Source organism: Grus americana, chromosome 4, assembly GCF_028858705.1.
Source record: "Grus americana isolate bGruAme1 chromosome 4, bGruAme1.mat, whole genome shotgun sequence".
Lineage (NCBI taxonomy): Eukaryota > Metazoa > Chordata > Aves > Gruiformes > Gruidae > Grus > Grus americana.
In genome coordinates, this window is record NC_072855.1 from 42,147,903 (window position 1) to 42,166,508 (window position 18,606).

General features: G+C 38.3%; 1 protein-coding gene across 8 annotated transcripts in view; it reads right to left on the minus strand.

The window, feature by feature from the left end:
- The window catches only part of PALLD (palladin, cytoskeletal associated protein), a 204,749-nt gene that overhangs the window by 26,069 nt on the left and 160,074 nt on the right, over positions 1-18,606 (minus strand). For 7 of the 8 annotated variants that reach the window (XM_054824611.1, XM_054824612.1, XM_054824614.1 and 4 more), the window contains one exon: positions 10,318-11,013. The exons of the other annotated variant lie outside the window; for it this stretch is intronic. In XM_054824611.1, coding sequence (XP_054680586.1) covers positions 10,318-11,013 — 696 coding nt within the window. The remainder of the gene's footprint in view (positions 1-10,317; positions 11,014-18,606) is intronic. 8 annotated transcript variants of the gene reach the window in all.

Below are 18,606 nucleotides of genomic sequence, written 5' to 3' on the forward strand. Positions count from 1 at the left end.
CTGAAGCATTATCATTATCTCTGAAAACAAAAACTGCTAAGCAAACACACCCATTTTTAAAAAGAGAAGGAGTACCAAGAGAATTACAGGTCAGTAAGTTCAATGTCCATACTAAACATAAGAAAACAATATTACGGTCCATTTCAAAACAATGTAGAATAAGAAAGAAATGAAAATTGAATCATATCAAACCTCACATTTCTCTCTTGGTCAGGCTGAAGGGCATGCAGATACGCAAAAAGAAGTAGCTTTGATACACTTCAGTTTATGGCTTCTGAGTAAGCCTTCAGGAGCTGCAGTAAGTTCCCTAGTAAATCAGGGAAACAGAGTCTGCCTGAAATTTCTATTATATGGCTGCATAACTGTCTGAAAAAGCTTTTCAGACAGTAGCAATATTTTTTTTTTCTGTTAAACTGGAAGAATATAGACCAATGAGGTCTTTCCAAGGTCTATATATACTAAGTTCAGTACTAAGTATTCCAACCTTAACAACTGGAATACTGAAATAAAAACACACATTTCTCAAATTGGCTGATGACACTGAACTTGCAGAGGTTGCAAGTCATTTGCAGGTAAAAACTGTAATTTGCAATAATCTTCATAATTAGTCTAGAGGTGGTCTAATGATGATGAAACTCAGGAAAAATGTTCAAAGCACAACAGCAATACAAATGGAAAATTAGCACTAACATTCAGCATCTCTCAAGAATCTGTGAGAGTAAAACTTGGATAATAACACCATTATTTCAAAAGGAAAAGCAATGTAATTCTGGGACACACTAGCATAAGACATGAAACTTCATTGTTTTCCTTTATTCCTTGCTGTTGGACACTGAATCCAGTTTTACCACTGCACTTCAAGGAAAATACAGCAAATTGGCAAGTTTTAGAACAAGAAAACTGTCAGATGGTTTTAAAAGCATAGCTTTTGTGACTAACTATGTCACTCACACACACAAATATTTATTTAGTAAGGAAATGTGGAGAATGAAGATAAAGATGTGAATCAAATATAAAACATCATAAAATAGCTGGCACTCAATCATTCTCTGTGTCCATTGAGGATGGTAAGTAGACAATAACTTGAAGAACAACAGGCTTAGCTTAGACAAAACCAATACAGAACTCTCCTTTCTCCACCCTCCAACACTGACAGTTAAACACTGGAACAAGTCATGTAGGGAAACTAAGGAATTTTATTTAAGAACAAGGTATGCAAGTATTTCAGCAATGGCCTGGGGATCCCTGGTAGCTTTTAAAAGGAGTGGCACACTCCCGAACAACCTTCCAGATCTCTGGTTATGTGCCAGAACATCCTGAGCTCTGCACGGTGGGTGTGGAAGTGTCATCCAAGACCTGGTCAAGGCAACTTGTCTGAAAAATAGATTCTCTTCTCTTGACTTACATGTCCAAATAAGTATTTAAGCAAGGAAGTAGTTGGTTTAAAAATATAACTATAAAAATGAGTATCAGTCAAAAAGTCGTCAAATGCCTTTAGAAAACCTCTCTCTTTCTCTTTCAGGACTATTTTAAATTGGGACAGAAAAAGAAGAGGCGCATGAGGAAGTGTAATTCTTCCTGCAGATGCTCTATTTCCACCCTCTCTTCAGAATATCTTTCTTTCTCTGCATACATATACTTTAAAAATATGCACATCAATATATATATATCTCCATACATACTGCCCACCAAGTTAGCTCTTAAGACATACATTCTTGAGATGAATTTCAAAATGCCTATAAGGCAACAGCAAGAAATAAAAGGTCCTTGGTAAATCTATCCTCCAAAGCACAGATCCATTTAACATGTAAACCATCTTTCAAGCTAAAACAGCCTGGCAGCAAACTTTCTTCAGCTGCTTTTGCAAATATTTTTCCCCATCCTTACATGCCCTTATCTGGATGCATTAAGTTTCTAAAATTTGTGTCCTCCTTAGTGACTCATCGGCTTTCTTTTCGTCTTTTATCAGGGATAATATCAAACAAAACATTCTGCTGATGAATTTATTTATGTTCATTCTTTGCCTGATGCAATTTTCAGAGTATACTGTGAGTATTAAGGTAGCAGGAGATAGCTGGAGAAGGCATATTTCAAGATAATGACACCATTAGTTTCAAGCACACAACCACCACCCCAAACATGCAAAGAAACTATCAGCCTTTGAGAATCAAGCTGCAATTCGCACAGATTTTTAGCACCTCTGAAATATGCGCCGCTGAAGTCACTGAGGGCCTGAATACGGATGTAGACAAAACCACACACGTCTGAATTCTTTTGGTGAGAAAGGGCACAACAAAATTGCCAAAACTCAGTCATCTTAATTCACATAGAGATTTTTGACAGCAAAGATTTTTGCAACCTCGGCTTGGCTCTCCTTGGTTTTGAATATTTGCCCTAACATTTGTTTAGAAAGAAGGCCAAACCAGCAGTACTTTTCATGTTTTAATTACACAGAGCGCATGCTGGATGCAATTCTCTCTTTTCCTATGTACCTTTCACAGTGTAAACAAGGGCAACAGGCTGACTGTTGTTATCCTTCCAAGAACAAATTCCTGTTTGCAGCCAATATGGCTCAGTTTCACAGAAATCCAAATCAATTTTCTGGTACTGAGGTAATGAACAGTAACTTGATTTTTCCTTTAAAACTAAAACCTTCCAAAAATACAGCTAATTCCTGCCCACTTAACACATTTTTCACTTACTGTAAGAACAAAGTTACTACAAGCACTGTAACAGGTCACAAACTTTGAAGCTGCAGCTGAATATTACGATCATTTTAGTCTGATCTTGTCATACACACTATGGAGACCAGGAGTCAGCTCTGTTCAGTAATGTGACGTTACATGCATCTGAATTAAGGGAACGCCTGAGGCACAGACCTGACTAAGAATGACTTGCACTAAATGAAACAAAGGTAACAAAAGTTCAATTATCTCTGCCACCCAAGAAAAGGTTATGAAACCGCAGCTGAAAAAAGAAATCATGCCTCAGCATTGAATAATATATATTTCTGAGCAAGTTTGACCCTTCTTAATTATTAGATAACACAGAGAGCAACTCACAAACTGCATGCCTACCACCAAAAAAAATATTTTTCTAAGGCTTATCTTTAAAAATGCATTTTTACTCATTAAAAGAAGAATTACTATTTTTTCATTCTCCTGTTCAGTTCCTTCCCCACCTGAGGAAGTTATCTCTCTGCCTCATGCTGCACCAGTTACCAGAAATGCCATTTGCTTTTCAACAGATGTCCACATATTTGGATATAAATTCAAAAAACACTACCTATTTTGTAACCGGTAATCTAATCTGCATTCCTGAGCGTTACCAGCATTATGCTAGAACTGATGTAAGGAGAAATCACTAAAGCACTGACTGCTCCTGAACATAGAGAAGGCTGGCACAGATCTCATAGTCCTGAAATCTTGAGAAGAACAGGTAACTGCCAGAAGCACGTGAAGAAAAACCTACACTGGACTGAGAAAAGGTAATACATCCAAAATATTAACATTTGCTCCAGTTGATGAAATGTTACTGGTTAAGACCTCCGCAACTATCAAGCACTGTACCTTGCTTTTACATTCACAGACATTTCTGTGGCATTCAGATCTGTTTAAAATAAGGAAGTTATAAAATTAAGTCCTCTGAAGAAAAAAATCTGCAGACCAAAAAAAGCTGCAAAGCAATGCTGCAAACAGCCTCTTTTCAACAGAGGTATATGTACTAATTCTCTTAGTTAAGTTCACTTGTCATCCTACAACATTCTTACACATCTGTAAATACCATTTAGAAAAAGAACTGGATAAAAACATCTTGAAAACTAAGATTTCTAGATGCAATGACTGTCAGGATAGAGTAGGTCAGTTATTTTGGACACTGTGTGTCTCCATGTTAAATCCTTGATCTCTACTTTTGAGCAACTTTGATGACAACCTGGATTTCAAAGTTCAAGTGGAGCAAACATGCATTCTTCATATTTCAAAAAAGCTGACATGGATATGTATATTATGATAATCATATGCATGTATGTAATAAAAAGGTGTTAACACTGTGCAAAAACAAAACCCCCAATACAAGCTGTTTCTTAGCACAATCAACAAGAAGTGATCTGATATCATGGATAAACCACTTAGGTGTTGGTCTAATAGCCACAAGTAGTATCCAAGCTATGGGAAAATGAAATACAACACAATAAATCAAGAAACTTTAAACAAAAATGGTCTAATGGACAGGAGCAATAGCTTAAGAAAATTCGGGGTTGGGAATGAATGCAAACCCTAATATTTGCTGGAATTTTTTTCAGTTACAGAAATACTTGTCTTCAGATATATTTTCCTGAGATCCAGGAATAACTCCAGGTATGACTGAGTAGGTAGCATACAAAGATGAGGTGAGCTCCCTCAGAAGCAAGAAAACACCCTGATCTTTCTCCTCAGTTTGATGCTGGAATTCTTAATCCAGGTACTTCCTCCCACGCATCACTATTTTCACATCAATCATACCGTAGGTAACCTCCCTTTTTTACAGCTGTGACAGACATAACTCACAGAAATGGGAAAAGTAAATGTCCAGTTTACAAAGGACAGCAATACAGTTTACTTTAAAATGAAAGCTGGCATTTGTACTGGGAGACTGTTGAAAGCTGTCAGATAAGCGCAAGGTCCTGCATGTGGGTCAGCACAATCCCAAGCACAGCTATAGGCTGGGCGAGGAATGGACTGAAAGCAGCCCCGAGGAGGACTTGGGGGTATTGATTGATGAGAACCTCAACATGAGCCAGCAGTGTGCGCTTGCAGCCCAGAAAGCCAACCGTGTCCTGGGCTGCATCAAAAGAGGTGTGACCAGCAGGTCGAGGGAGGTGATCCTGCCCCTCTACTCCGCTCTTGTGAGACCCCACCTGGAGTACTGCGTCCAGCTCTGGGGGCCCCAGCACAGGAGAGACATGGAGCTGTTGGAGAGAGTCCAGAGGAGGGCCATGAAGCTGACTGGAGGGATGGAGCACCTCTCCTATGAGGACAGGCTGAGAGAGTTGGGGTTGTTCAGCCTGGAGAAGAGAAGGCTCTGGGGAGATCTAATTGCAGCTTACCAGTACCTGAAGGGGCCTACAGGAAAGATGGTGGGGGACTGTTTATCAGGGAGTGTAGTGACAGGACAAGGGGTAATGGGTTTAAGCTAAAAAAGGGTAGATTTAGATTAGATGTTAGGAAGAAATTCTTTACTGTTATAGTGGTGACGCACTGGAACAGGTTGCCCAGAGAGGTTGTGGAGGCCCCATCCCTGGAAGTGTTTAAGACCAGGCTGGATGAGGCTTTGGGCACCCTGGTCTAGTGGAGGGTGTCCCTGCCTGCAGCAGGGGGGTTGGAACTAGATGGTCTTTGAGGTCCCTTCCAACCCAAACCATTCTATGATTCTATAAAAAGATGGAGAAGTGTAACTTCTCCTCAGAGTGGTCACCATCGTTGCTAACTGACTCAAGGAACATAAGGGTTACTAAAATATTTGCTTTGGTGTTATTTGAGACAGAATTCAATGGACAAGTCACAGTACACAGCTGCAAGAACAGACCAGCAGCTCTGATTCAAAGGGGAAAACCAGTGCAGATCTCTCTCTGGTGTTGCTATTCTCATAATTCCCACAGAATCGCCTTTAAGATTTGGATTTAAGATTCTTGAGATCATTGAAACAGCAGTTAAATTTATCATGTAGAGTGATAAAAGCAGCTTATTTAATTACGTTTTACAAGAGACTTTAGACAATCTTGTCTTCAAAACAATGTTTTCTTTTCCATTTTCTATTCTTTTCCAGAAAGTAGTAAATCTAGAGTCATGTTCTTTCACCAATTCTGTAGTCAGATTTTTTTCTGTTTGTAAGGTAATATTACTGAACATATCTACGTTAAGAAAAAGTCTACTTTAAGAAAATACTGTAATTTTTAAAGTTGTTTTCAAAAGGATGTATGTATAGCTGACAATATGTGGGTTTTATACTTAGAGATTCCATTTCTTCAGGTCAGATGACTCTGCATCTTTTTATAGCAGGATTTATATTCTTTAAATATTCATTAATTAGTCATGAAATTCTTCTCATGGGATTAACTTTGCTTTCACAAATGCTCATGTAAAGTTACCAATGTACGTGCTTCCCTAAAATTTGTATGTATACTTATTTCTCTCTATACAGATACAATTTGTTTTTTTCTTTGAAAAGCAAAGACCAGATTGTAGCTTCTTTCTAACTGTGGACAAAACCCCCTCAGTTCTAGGTTTCTGTCACATTAACTTTGCTCCCTGCAGGTCTTTTGTAACCAAAAGCTAACCTGAGTCCAACACATCCACCCACCCTAGAGTCTTCTTTAGGTAAAGAAAGAAAGAAGTGAGATTTTTAAGAACAGTATCCAACAATCTTACTCCAGCCAAGTTTTACCTCAGAAATAACTGACGAGTGTTCATAATTCCCATAAGTACTTAATTAGCTATGCAGTTCCACCAGCACTTCTCTTTCGTTTAATAACACTATACTCTGGCAAGACATGAATTTATTGAATCTGCCCCATTAATTAAAAAAAAAAAAAAAAAGTTATTCCCAAAGCTCATTCAGCTAACACTACCACAGTCATACCTTGAAAATGCTGGTCACTACAAAGTATCCAGAGCTTACTGGAAAGATGAAATATATTTTATTCAACTGAAACCTTTACCATACAATTACTGCAAATAAATGCTTAAAACATTTAAAGGTGAATTAGTAGGTACTAATGACACAAAGCTGCTTTCCATGTTTCAGATGTCCAAATAAAATGTAGTAAACTCACAAGTAGCTATTCCCATGATTCAGGCAAGGCTGTAAGACTACATGTTGTTAAAAAAACAACAAAAACCCCACCACAAACAAAACCAAACGCCAGTGCTATGTTTCCAAATCTATCAAATGGCAAGAATATTCATTTGATCAAACTGGTTTAAATAATGCTGTCACTTCCACAGAGACTCAGGGTCCAAACCCAAGGCAAATGTCAACCCTTGGCTGAAACATTAGCATGGTATTTACTGCTGTGGACTCACAGAGTACAGGGATGGGAGAGAAAGTTAGAAATGTTTTGTCTGACCTCTCATATGTCAAGAGCCACAACACCTCTTTGGATTAATTTCTCTTTTAAGTAGAACAAAGATGATACATGGACTGGAAAGGAAATGCCTGAAGAAAGCTGATGGAGGGAAGGTCTGACTCCATGAGGAGAAATGGAGACTCCGTTGGTTTGTATGCAACCACTGCATCTTCCATTTTACAGAAAACTTCACTGATGCTGCCTTTGACCATCTTCAAAAATAATTACCTCCACCTGCAATGTGTATTACTTTACCTTTATTCTGCTCCTACCACAAAAGCAATCTGAAGAAAACAGGAATGATGCCTATTAAGTAGGAGGAGCAGATCTGTAATTGTGCTAAGATTTAGTAATGAGAAAAAAATCATTGCAATGTATGAAAAATTAAACAATTATTCAATAAATTCCACACTATATCAAGATGCATAACTTGTAAAACTAGTCTGCAGAATTTCTTACTTTGCCAAAGAATGGAGTTTGGTAATTACAAGAGACTTGGCAAGGCTAAATATTTATTGTTTTCTTTCAGATATTTGGCTATCAGTGTCACAGTACCCATGCCTGGGAGAGAAGAGAATAAACAACCATGGTAAAAAGACCATATAATCAAAAAATGAACAGTGATTTACCAATCCTGAAATACACACACAAAAAAGACAAGGCAAGAGACAGGAGCCATGAAAACATTGCAAGCAGGCAGAAAAACTAGTTTAAGAGCATTTTATCTGCTAGAGGCACTTGATACGAATGTGTTGAAGTATCTAAATGCAATGACAGGTTTAAGTTTACTTCCACTGATGTTAAAATATAATAATAAATCATAAAGTTATTGCCTAAAGAGGAAATCCTACCACTTCCAACACAGTATTTGGAATCTGTAGTAAAAAAAATTTACCTCCTTGCCATGAAGGGTGTTTCAAGCTCTGCCTAGTTCATTTTCAGCAAACCACTATCATACTCTCAATATCATCACTACATGACTGATCAAGAAGCAGAGACAAAGCTAAATGGCTTGACTAGCATTTTAGATGCTGAGCTGAAGCAAAACTTTGAACGCTCTAATTCATTCCTTGCACCCAGTCTGCACAGCACACTGTCAGGAAACAGTATCATCCTTTTCAACAACAGATCTTGGAACTCATGGAGTACATGGTGAGACTACAGGCTGAGGTGAGCCCTGAGGATTTGTGAGGATGGTGCAAAAGACAAGGGAAAAGAAGCGAAAAGTGAAGGGCGGGGGGGGGGGGGGGGAAGAACTGAGACTATAGCACAAAGCAGAAAAGATCAAAAGCAGTGGGAGGAAGGGAGGCATGGGGAAGAATTGCTCAGGAGTGGTATGAAAATGATGGGAAACAGAATGATTTACTCAGCAAGACACACCAGACATTAGTAACCTACACAGCAAAATGAAAAAGGAGAGGCCAGGGAAAATTTGGCATCAAAGATACATAACAATAGATTTTTTTTTTCATGCAGTACATCTTTTACCATGTTTTAATGTTATAATTCAGATGATAAATGCTCATTGTGTATATACACACATATGTATATATACATATACATAAATTATACACACATACATTCAGGATGGTTAACATGATCCAGCTCCCATCTGGACTACATTTCCTGAGGGAGTGCAGGCCAAACAGCCAACCACCTCATCCTCAGCTCAGAGCCTGAGGCTGCTGCCTCATCCCAGGGAACGGACAGACACACCACCACATGCACACCCAGACTGGCTGCTGGGCCTGGGGAAGTGACGGGCGTGGGGAAGGGGGAAGCATCCTTGCAGAGTTGTCTATCCAAAGATGGAAGGGAATGAGGAAGAACATAGCTAATGCCTCAAGTGAGAGCATGTGTGCATGAAAGTAGCGTTACAGGGAAAGAGGGACGCAGCAGAGGCTCAAGCTGCTGCTATCACCCTCACAGCACACAGAAGGGAAATTGAAAGAGAATCCAGTTCCTATCCAGAACTATATAGCTGTACTAGAGCCTTTCCTGGAAAACCAGGGGTAATTGCTGGCTTTTGTGGGCTGTGCTTACCTGTCAAGCTGTCAGTAAATTAATCACGCAACTTTCAGCAGTCAGTATCAATAGAGAAACTCAGCCAGTGTAAAGGACACAGTAAGACAGAAAATCACAGCTATTATGAGTGCAAGGGCAAACTGTACTATTTATTCATTTTTCTCCTAAATCTCTTTTATGGCCAGACTCCATAATGAGCCATATGACAGAAATCAAGATAAAGAAATGCTTTTTAAAGCATATACATGATTTATTACTTTGATATCTGTCCGCTTTCTTCCTTCTCTTCCTTTTCTTATCTTGGACTGAAATAACAGAAGTTCCCACCGCAACGGTATGTAGCTGAGCAAGTCACCTAGATACTGTAGATATGTTTAGACAAACTTCTAGACAAAGTTATAAATAAGCCTTGGATACAGCTATTCTCATTTTTGTTCTTCAGCATGTCTCTTTGTTCTCTAAGGATGGAATGAGAGTCTAGTGCCAGTGGAAAGACAAACTGATCTATGATGGGAGCTGACACGCTCCAAAATACTATTTTGGCCTTTAGAGAAGACAAAAGGGGAAAACAAGTATGCAGAGTTGTTAAGGGGAGGGATTCTGTTTGTTTTTACGCACTGCTTTTCTAAATCCCCTCCTAAACCCTTTTCCAAACTTCCTTGGAACAAAAACTCTAGCCAAAAGTCAATATATTGTTATGACCGCTTTGTTGTCAGATGTATACTTTAATACCTTATACTTTACGTATCACAAAGCTACAGGGCCTTCTGAACAACGCTCTACTTAGTTGATATTTCTCTGCCTGCAGATGTAATAGGAATGCAGACTGCAAGTATCACTTAATATGTGACTTTAAAAGAACTGGGTCATGAGAAGGGTTTTCTTGGATCTCCTTCTACTGCTCTGGACATGCTGAGCCTTTTGCTGCTGTTTTCATATTTTCATTAACTCCCATTTAAAGCGTTAGCTTCTCCTCTTTTGTGTTCCTACAGTAGAAATCTTTCAGAATCTCACTTCTGTGAGGGTTAAAAAACTATATCCCATCTCTAGCACAGACGCATTTGTAAATAATTCATGTATCTCTCCATGTCAGGTAACAGCAAAGGGCCCTAGAGAAGTATAAAATGAAGCAAGTGCAATAATCTTCAGTACAGTCAAACCCAAGGAGCTCATTAGCTGATACTTACGGAGGCGTCACTCCTTTCGGGAGGCCTAATGCGTTGACAGAAATGGGTGGCGGCTGGGATGGCAGCATGGAGCTGAGAAAAGCTGCTGGAGACTGGCCGGAATTAGGAAATCTGGGAGTTGGAGACAGGCTGTGGGAAGGTGAAGAAAGTGAAGGAAGAGGAGGGGGTGGAGGAGGTGGAAGTGGAAAGGAATCACACACCGGATATGTTACGGTTGGACTAAAGACAGGTGGAGGCGGGGGCGGAGGGGATGGAGAAGAAGGAGACCAGGCATACTCCCCTTCTGGAGCAAACTGCTGAGAGAAAGGGGGAACAGGCACTCTCCCAAACTGTTTCTGAGAAGCAGTTGGAGACATAGGAGAAGGAAGGCTGGACGTAGATGATCCCGAAGATGGAGTCACGTAACCTGAAGCAGGGCTGATGTTCTGAGCAGCAATGAACTGCTTAGGCCGAGCATAGTTGAAGGAGCTGGAAGACTGCATGGTCGGGGAAGTATGAGAGTTAAGAATACTCATTGGCACAGGAGAGGTGACAGACTGGCTGGACTCAAGCTCCTGGAAGGAGGGGGGAGGAGGAAAGGAAGGAGAAGAGGGAGGGTGCTGATGATGATCAGGCTGCTGTTGGTGACGATACCACTGGCCACTTTCTTGCTCCAGACGAATTTGGTTCTGCAGCTGCTGTATTTTTATAGGGTCCCTGTAGGAAGGAAAAATAGACAAAAAGTTGATCAGACATGCAGTGCTGGTTGGGGAGGAGGTAAAAGTTCCACTGATCTATGGTCTAGGAAAATCAGAAGGCAAGGAAAGTTCAAAGTGTTTGCATATCTTGAATAACCCTATTTCTTCAGAGCTAAAGCATTGCTACGAAAGTCCTTTTTTTGAGCTCAAGAAGGGGGAAAAAAGTATATGCATACTACAAGTTAACAGAATCTTCAATTCTTAAAAAAGGTAAATCTAAGACAGTTTCAAGACACTTAGGATATCTTAAAGGAGCAAGCCAGATAAAATAAGTAATGGTAAAAATGTTGAAGTTCCTAACAAGGTTTCTTTTGATTTCATGCCTATTTCATTCAGTGGCCCTGTGTCAGTAACAAGCCTCAGATATCTACCCAGTGACAACTTCAGCCTAGTTCTCTGCTGTAGTCTCTGTGGGCCGATCAGACAGACCTAATTCCTGCCATACTTTTAACAAGGTACTTGGAGACAAGGCACCAACTTCTGTGTTAAAACTATCCATGTATCTGTAGATGAACAAAAATGACTTCCAAGAAATATTTGTAACCTACGGAACTGAGCTTCCCCATGTCTTTACTCCCACTTTTCTTTACAGGCTTTATTCTTAAATGTAGGTCCTGAGAAGTATCTTAGTAGATACTGAATACAGTTCTGAGGAATTGCTAATTACAGTACTATTAGCTCAAATGGAACTGAGAACTTATTTTAGAAATGCAGACATTCACTAGCAGAATAAAGACTAAAAACTAATATGCAGGAGCACTCAAAACTGTTAAATAAGTTTAAAAAAAAAAAAAAAAAAGCAAAATGTTCAGCAGTGAAGCAAACCAGACCATGCACTGGCTTTTTTTTTTGTCCACAATACAGATGTTTGAATGACATTGAGATCAAAATTAACTGTGTGGTCTATCATCTTGAAATACGTAAGACTGACTTGCTTAAAAATTGTCATGTTCCAGATGGAAATCATAACTTTATCTCAATACTCCAGATGTCCACAAAGTTCCAGCATATGCATATATACCTTTTCTGTATATTTAATATATAAATACTTTATTATATACAACTGTGTCATTGTTTATATATAATTTAGGCCATTTAAGCAGAAATTCTAGAAGCTGTCTGCTTAATGCATGGCATATGAACATATGATTCTGGCATAACAATATACTTTTGTTGGTAGCAACAAAATCAGAAATGGTAATATCATCATACTTTCCACTCTAAGATTAATTTTGATATTCCAATCATCCACATTTCCCAGAAAATGTTTTCTGACAATAATTCTGCTTATGATCTCAGGCCAAAGGAGATTGTTTAGATAAGAAAAAGGGGAGCAAGCTTGTTCAGGACAGAAAACTGAAAAATCAGTTATTTACTTTTTCAGTTTTTTTTTTCTTTTCTGTCATAAAGATGGTGCAATTCTAGCAACATCAGTTATCTCACCAAGAATACATATTTCAGTACTTAGAAGGAGACTGCATTTTCCTGTTTAATTAAATCAGCAACAAGAACATCAAAATGTTGCAGTTCACTTGTAAATTTTATAATTCATTTTTTAATGTTGACAATAGAGATTGTAAATCCCTATCAGCTCAACTTTTCACTCCATAGGACACAACTGAACCTTATTATTTGATTTTTGCTAAATTACATAAAAGTCTTCTTTCCCTAAATGGGCTAAAGCAACACAATTTTAATTCCTATCATCATTTGACTTTCTTGGCTGATGACAGAAATACTTCTGGTCACCTCTGATTGGAAAGAGAAAGATTACAGAAAGCTGTAAGATTACTACTTTCAGCTCGTTCTGTATCTTTAGTCTATTTGCAAACCTACGCTCCAATACCTCTACAATTATTTACAAATAATACTTATTTTATTTTCTGTCATAATCACCCCCAATAATTTTTTTATTTATTACAGAGAGGCTAAGGTTAAAAAACAATGGGGGAAATTTAGTATTGTAAATAGCGCGTTGAACATAGAAGAAACTTAGCTGTCTCCAACACCCCTGTGTTTACCCAACATGTGCTGAAAGCAAGTCAGAGTGTCTTGTCTTGGGACTTTATGTTCATTGCCAAGTCACATGGTGATGTGTCCGGCCAACAGCATAACACAAATGACCATCTATGGCCCTGTCAATGGTAAGCCTACTACTACAGCGCCTGCCACTGAACTGCTGCTGGACCAATCCGGGCAGAAGTAAGATTCAGGGTATGTCTAGAAAAGGTTGGCAGGCAAACGTGAGGTTGCTCTGCTCTCACACTAAGCTTGACTTGAGGCCAGAAGAATATACATGCCTGTAAGTCAGGGTTTGTTAGCTCAGGGCAGCACTAATTCCATTTGAAAAGCTTTTGATCAGCTTAGGGTCCAGACAAAGCAAGTGCATGTCTGCTTGAAAAATAACATGCAGACATAATCATTATCACATCAGTCCACATAGCAAAAAACATAAAGACCTTCTTAGAGCAAATTTTCATTCCAGTGGTAGGTAGAAATGCACAATCCTTGTCTGCAAAGGAATGTTCTTACCTCAGAGCTATTCTTTTAACAGCAGATACTGCCCTATACTTATTAATTTCTTGAGCAATTGTATCCTAGGGATGTGTCATTATGAAGAAGGAAGAAAAAAAAAAAAAGAATTATCAATTCACAAGTGTTCCTTTGCAATGACACTGACAGCGATGGAAGCTCTGCACAGGTAAGTCCCTGAAAAATAACACTGCTGTGCCACAGATACAGAGAGCCCCAGCAGCCAGAATTATGCAAGGGAATTGGTCTGTTATGTTGCCCTCATCAGTAGGGAAACAAATAAGGGAATTAAAAAGAGTTCAGGTTTTGGATGAGATTACAGGAAAAATGAGTTTAATTGTAATTACATCCTCTTTCCAATTAGCTGAGATATGTTTTGTAATCCCAATGTTTTAAAGAGCACACATGCTTTCAGGGAACGCATCAAGCTTGTTTAAACAATAGAGAATAAACCTTATTTTCTCATGTGGAGTTTTTGGTTTTGCCAAATAATTAATTATAACAATGTATGAATAAACAGTTAAAAGTATTTTTTTATTAAGATTCAATCAGTGAATGGCAAAAGTAATTAAAAAAATCGTAACTAGGGTAAAGTGCATATTGAGAAATTTCAGCAACTCACTGAAAAGCAGGCCTAGTAGTACATAAATATTCTCAAAAAGTCTGCTTTGGTATTTGTCATTCTTTTTTCAATACCAGATAATCTTAACCAAAATTTTTATATACATTTTCAGATGTTCTAATAGGTATGCTAAAACAGTTAAAGAAACTCAAACAATAAAACAGTAATATTATACTGGAAACAGACAGTTGCAACAGAGGGAGGCGTTTCTGGTGTGCATTGCCTGTAAGCACAGCTGCGTGCACAGGTTCTGTTCTGGGCACCTGGAACCTGCTCAGTGAGGTGATGACTTTCAGAGCAAAATGATAGTGAGAAACATTTGAAAACAGATGTTCAAAGGAAAGACCAGAGACATTAGGTTTCCATTAGGTTTCTTGGTGGGCAACTATAGAATACTATCTTTTTAAATGCAAAACACTCTGATCGTATAAGAAAACAGCAGACAGAGGTGATCAGAATCTTCTCTAAGGATGCCAATGCATATGGCATATTTTAATAGTTACTCAAGAATTCATATTCTGAGGTATGCACTTGGTTTAGATTATAATAGGCTGGTTTATCTTTTTATCCCATTTTCAGAATGTTTTTTCTTCCTGATACTTTCTTTGCTTTGAAAAGTAATCTTCATGGTTTTGAAAATTAATAAAGCAGTCCTCGACTTTGAGAAGTAAACTGGTAACAACCAGCATCAGGAACCGTAACTCCAAGTGCCTGTACACAGTGCTATGGAGGAAGGGAGACAGGCAGATGGTTGTACATCTCTGAAGGTCTCAATAGGAACTGGCTACTGGATTGCAGAGGACATTACAACAGATGGCATTTTCAGGGATACAATAAATCCTTCATAATGACAGTTCTCTGTCAGGCTCATTCACAGGTTCCCAATATTAGGATATGTACCAGCTTCATTTTTATCTTACGTCTCTGGGTTTGTGAAGAGCATAAAAAAGTTTTATTTAAAGGAACAATGCCCCTCTTCTGGGAACCACCCTACTATTCACAGTTTAATCATCGCCTCCTCGGTATAACCTGGTCTGCGTAGCTATTAAGCACAAAAGTTCACATGGAAGGCCTTCTATCCAGACTGTCTTGGAGGAGGAGGTTCTCCAAAGGTAGGGGGATGCTGTCCAAGCCTTCAGGGAATCAGTCATACACAAAATGAACCCTATCCATGTAGTGTCTACCACAAAGTGTTGTGAGGACATTGAAGTTTATTCAGTGTTTTACAACATAATATATGGAGTAGATTGAAATAAACCACCACACATAAAGAACCAAGATTACATAAATTTTTCTGTGCTATAACTTTTTTAAATTCCTGATTTTGGCCCTCTTGATCTTAACAAAAGAAAAGGAGCAAATGGAAAACAGACAAAGAAAAACAATTTTTGTTTGAAAGAAAGAGTCCTAGCTATCTCACGTATGGAAGAATAACGGGCATATTCTCGCTTCTGCCTCAAGTCATTCCTGAGTGAAAGCAGACTGGCCCCTTCACAATCCTACCAGCAATTTGCCCTTTGAGAAACAGACAGTACAGTTCTATGGCAATATACAAAACATACCTCTGAAATCAAAGTACAGGAATATTTTCAATGAAAATAATCAGCATTAACCACAACTTCAAAAGCTTGAGCTAGTTTTCTAAATTAAGATTTGAAACCAATGCCAGAAAACCTCTCTATTTGTATTTTGGGGTAAAAACTACTCACCTCCATGAAATCTACCCTCCAATGAAGACCTAGCTTCTAAGTAAATACTACTGCTTCAGAATCATGCCAGAGCTCTACCAAAAGGGAAACAGTCACCATCATGCTGTATTAAAAGGCAAGAGCTCTTCTCAAGTAACACTGACTTCCATGCCAGCAAGTATTTATGTTTAGATATATATTTTATATGTATATATTTCGATATATTTATATCTATACTTAGATATTTATACAATAAAATCCAAGATGGAATATTTTTTCATAATTTATTAGTATCGGAATGTGTAACATATAGTTAACTATCTCCCTAGCTCCTTGGCAGCCCAGCTGGATAGCTGATAGGCAGAGAAGGAATGGAGAACTGGAAGCGGTGGGAGCTTGGGAGCTGCTGTGGTTCCCTCACTAGGTAAGATTCCCAGGGCTTCTGCATCTGTGTCTCTTAGGCAGCTGGCATGGCAGACTTGCCAGGTAGCTGTTAAGGTAGCTCTTAAACACACTGTTTAATCTGCTTTCTACAACCACAGCATTTGTATTTTACTGGTCTAAATGGTACTGTTGAAAATGAGTAATTTTCTAAACTTCTTCTGACAGTAAGTATTTAAAGAGACTGAAATGCATGTACCAACTCATCCGAAAATTGACAGTAGTCACCAATATCAGGAATTGTACTCTGACAAAATTCCTAATATAATTTAAGGTTTTCCACCAGATTTATCAATGGTTGAGAGTTGTGAAAAATGAAAACAACTTAAGCTAGCAGTGAATTAATTAACAGCTGTACTGAAAATAAATACTAAGAGTACAAAAGTAATTCCAACTAAACTGTCCATTAAAGGAATATTTACTCATTTTTAGAAATGTTAAAAATGTACACATATGATAAGGCAAGAAGGTGAAGTAAAGGGAGGGAGAACAGACGCCCCTTTTTACAAAAACTGCGAAGTATTCAACACACAAACAGCCTTCAGGCTGCATTAATACAAACACATTTACTAAAGCATTACGTTTCCTGATGCTGAACAATCCTTTATATTGCAAGAAATGCAGACTGTTTTAAATCTTGCAAGGGTTCACATTCATTTAAGACTGGAATTATCAGTTAAAATAAAAATGGAGGAGGGGAACAACAACGACAAAAACCAGCACCAGTTTGGGTTCTACTCTGCAAACATTTAGAGATATTTCTTGTCTATACTAATAGATTTCAGGGAGGATGCAGGTTGTCACTGCAACTTAATCCTCATGCTGAATGACTACAGAGCTATGACTAGGAACCATCTCCACCAGCTGCAACCTTTTAACATTTTTATTACTTGCCCTTCAAAGCTTAACAATTTGAAAATGCAGATTCATGACAAATATTTTCCATATTTCAGGTTAATATACAGGAGTGTTTATAATTAATTTCACTGCAACCTAATATGCACTCAGGAAAATTAGTACAGTGCAAGAGCTAATACAGGTAGTGTATTATGAGCCCCCTATGAAACTAAGCTTGACTTTTCATCTGAGAAATTTCATATGCACAGAAGAGAAAGTAAACCATCTGCATTGTTTGTGAACTCTCTTGTAAGGAAATCCTGCTGTAATTTGGCTGTTAAAAACATTTCTGCCTATCCTAAAAAGTGGTAGTTGTACCTGTGCCCATTTTCCATTATGGTTTGATTATCTGTCAAAGGCATCAAGGTAATTCCTGTACTAAGGAAACCAACAACAGTGATAGTGCCAGTATTCAGCGAACACAAGCAATTCTTTCAGAGACAGGAACCATTCTTCATCTCTCTATACCACTGCAGGGACATTTTTCAAAACATGCACCAGTGAGATAACACATTTAGCTTGGGTACAGAAAGAGAGGAAATTGTACTCTTGTGCACATTCATTGTTCCCAAAAGTCATAAAGACACAATACAGCTTTAACAAAAAGGCTAAACTTCGTATCTCTGGTAGGGTTAGATCACAAGAATTAGTCTGGTAGTCAAAAATCTGTCTGGCTTGGTAATTCAATAGTGTTACGTAACTAGTGCACAGACTATCCAGTGATGGATGTGACAGTTAAAGAATGACAGGGGTAACAAGTTTTACTGATACAGGAAGCAAAAAGTGTTATGTTATTAAGAGGTAAATTGTAACAAGACACCAATAGCAACACAAGTTCCAATTTACAGCTGAATTGATTCAAAGTGTAGGAAATAATGATTTGGAATGCAGGAATGAACTGGCCTGCAAATGCACAAATAGGTCTTCTGCCTCTGGCTGTGCTATATCACGTGGAAGGTTATATTCTGTGCTGACTGGTATGTATTCAAAGAAAATATGGGGAGAAAAAAATATATATCAAAGTCTGAAAAACTCTACTAGCCTAAAGCTAAAAGTGAATAGAAGAAAAGATGGATGACCACTCCTCTTCTAGGTGTAGTATGATGGTTTTTCTCAGTGCTGTCACTGGAACAGCACATGAACAGTGGCCTTTATTATTATTATTTATTTATGCTAATTTTAATATATTTGATTAACAAGATGCTCTATAAATCATCACATTTCATCTACCACTGGCCACCAAAGTTAGGAGATTTGCTTATTTTTATGCCTACCCACCAACAGTTACAGTGGGCTTAAAACTGAACCTCCATGCTTTCAATATTAACGTTCCATGGTCTGTCAAGCGTGTGTTCTTTGGGTTACATGTAAA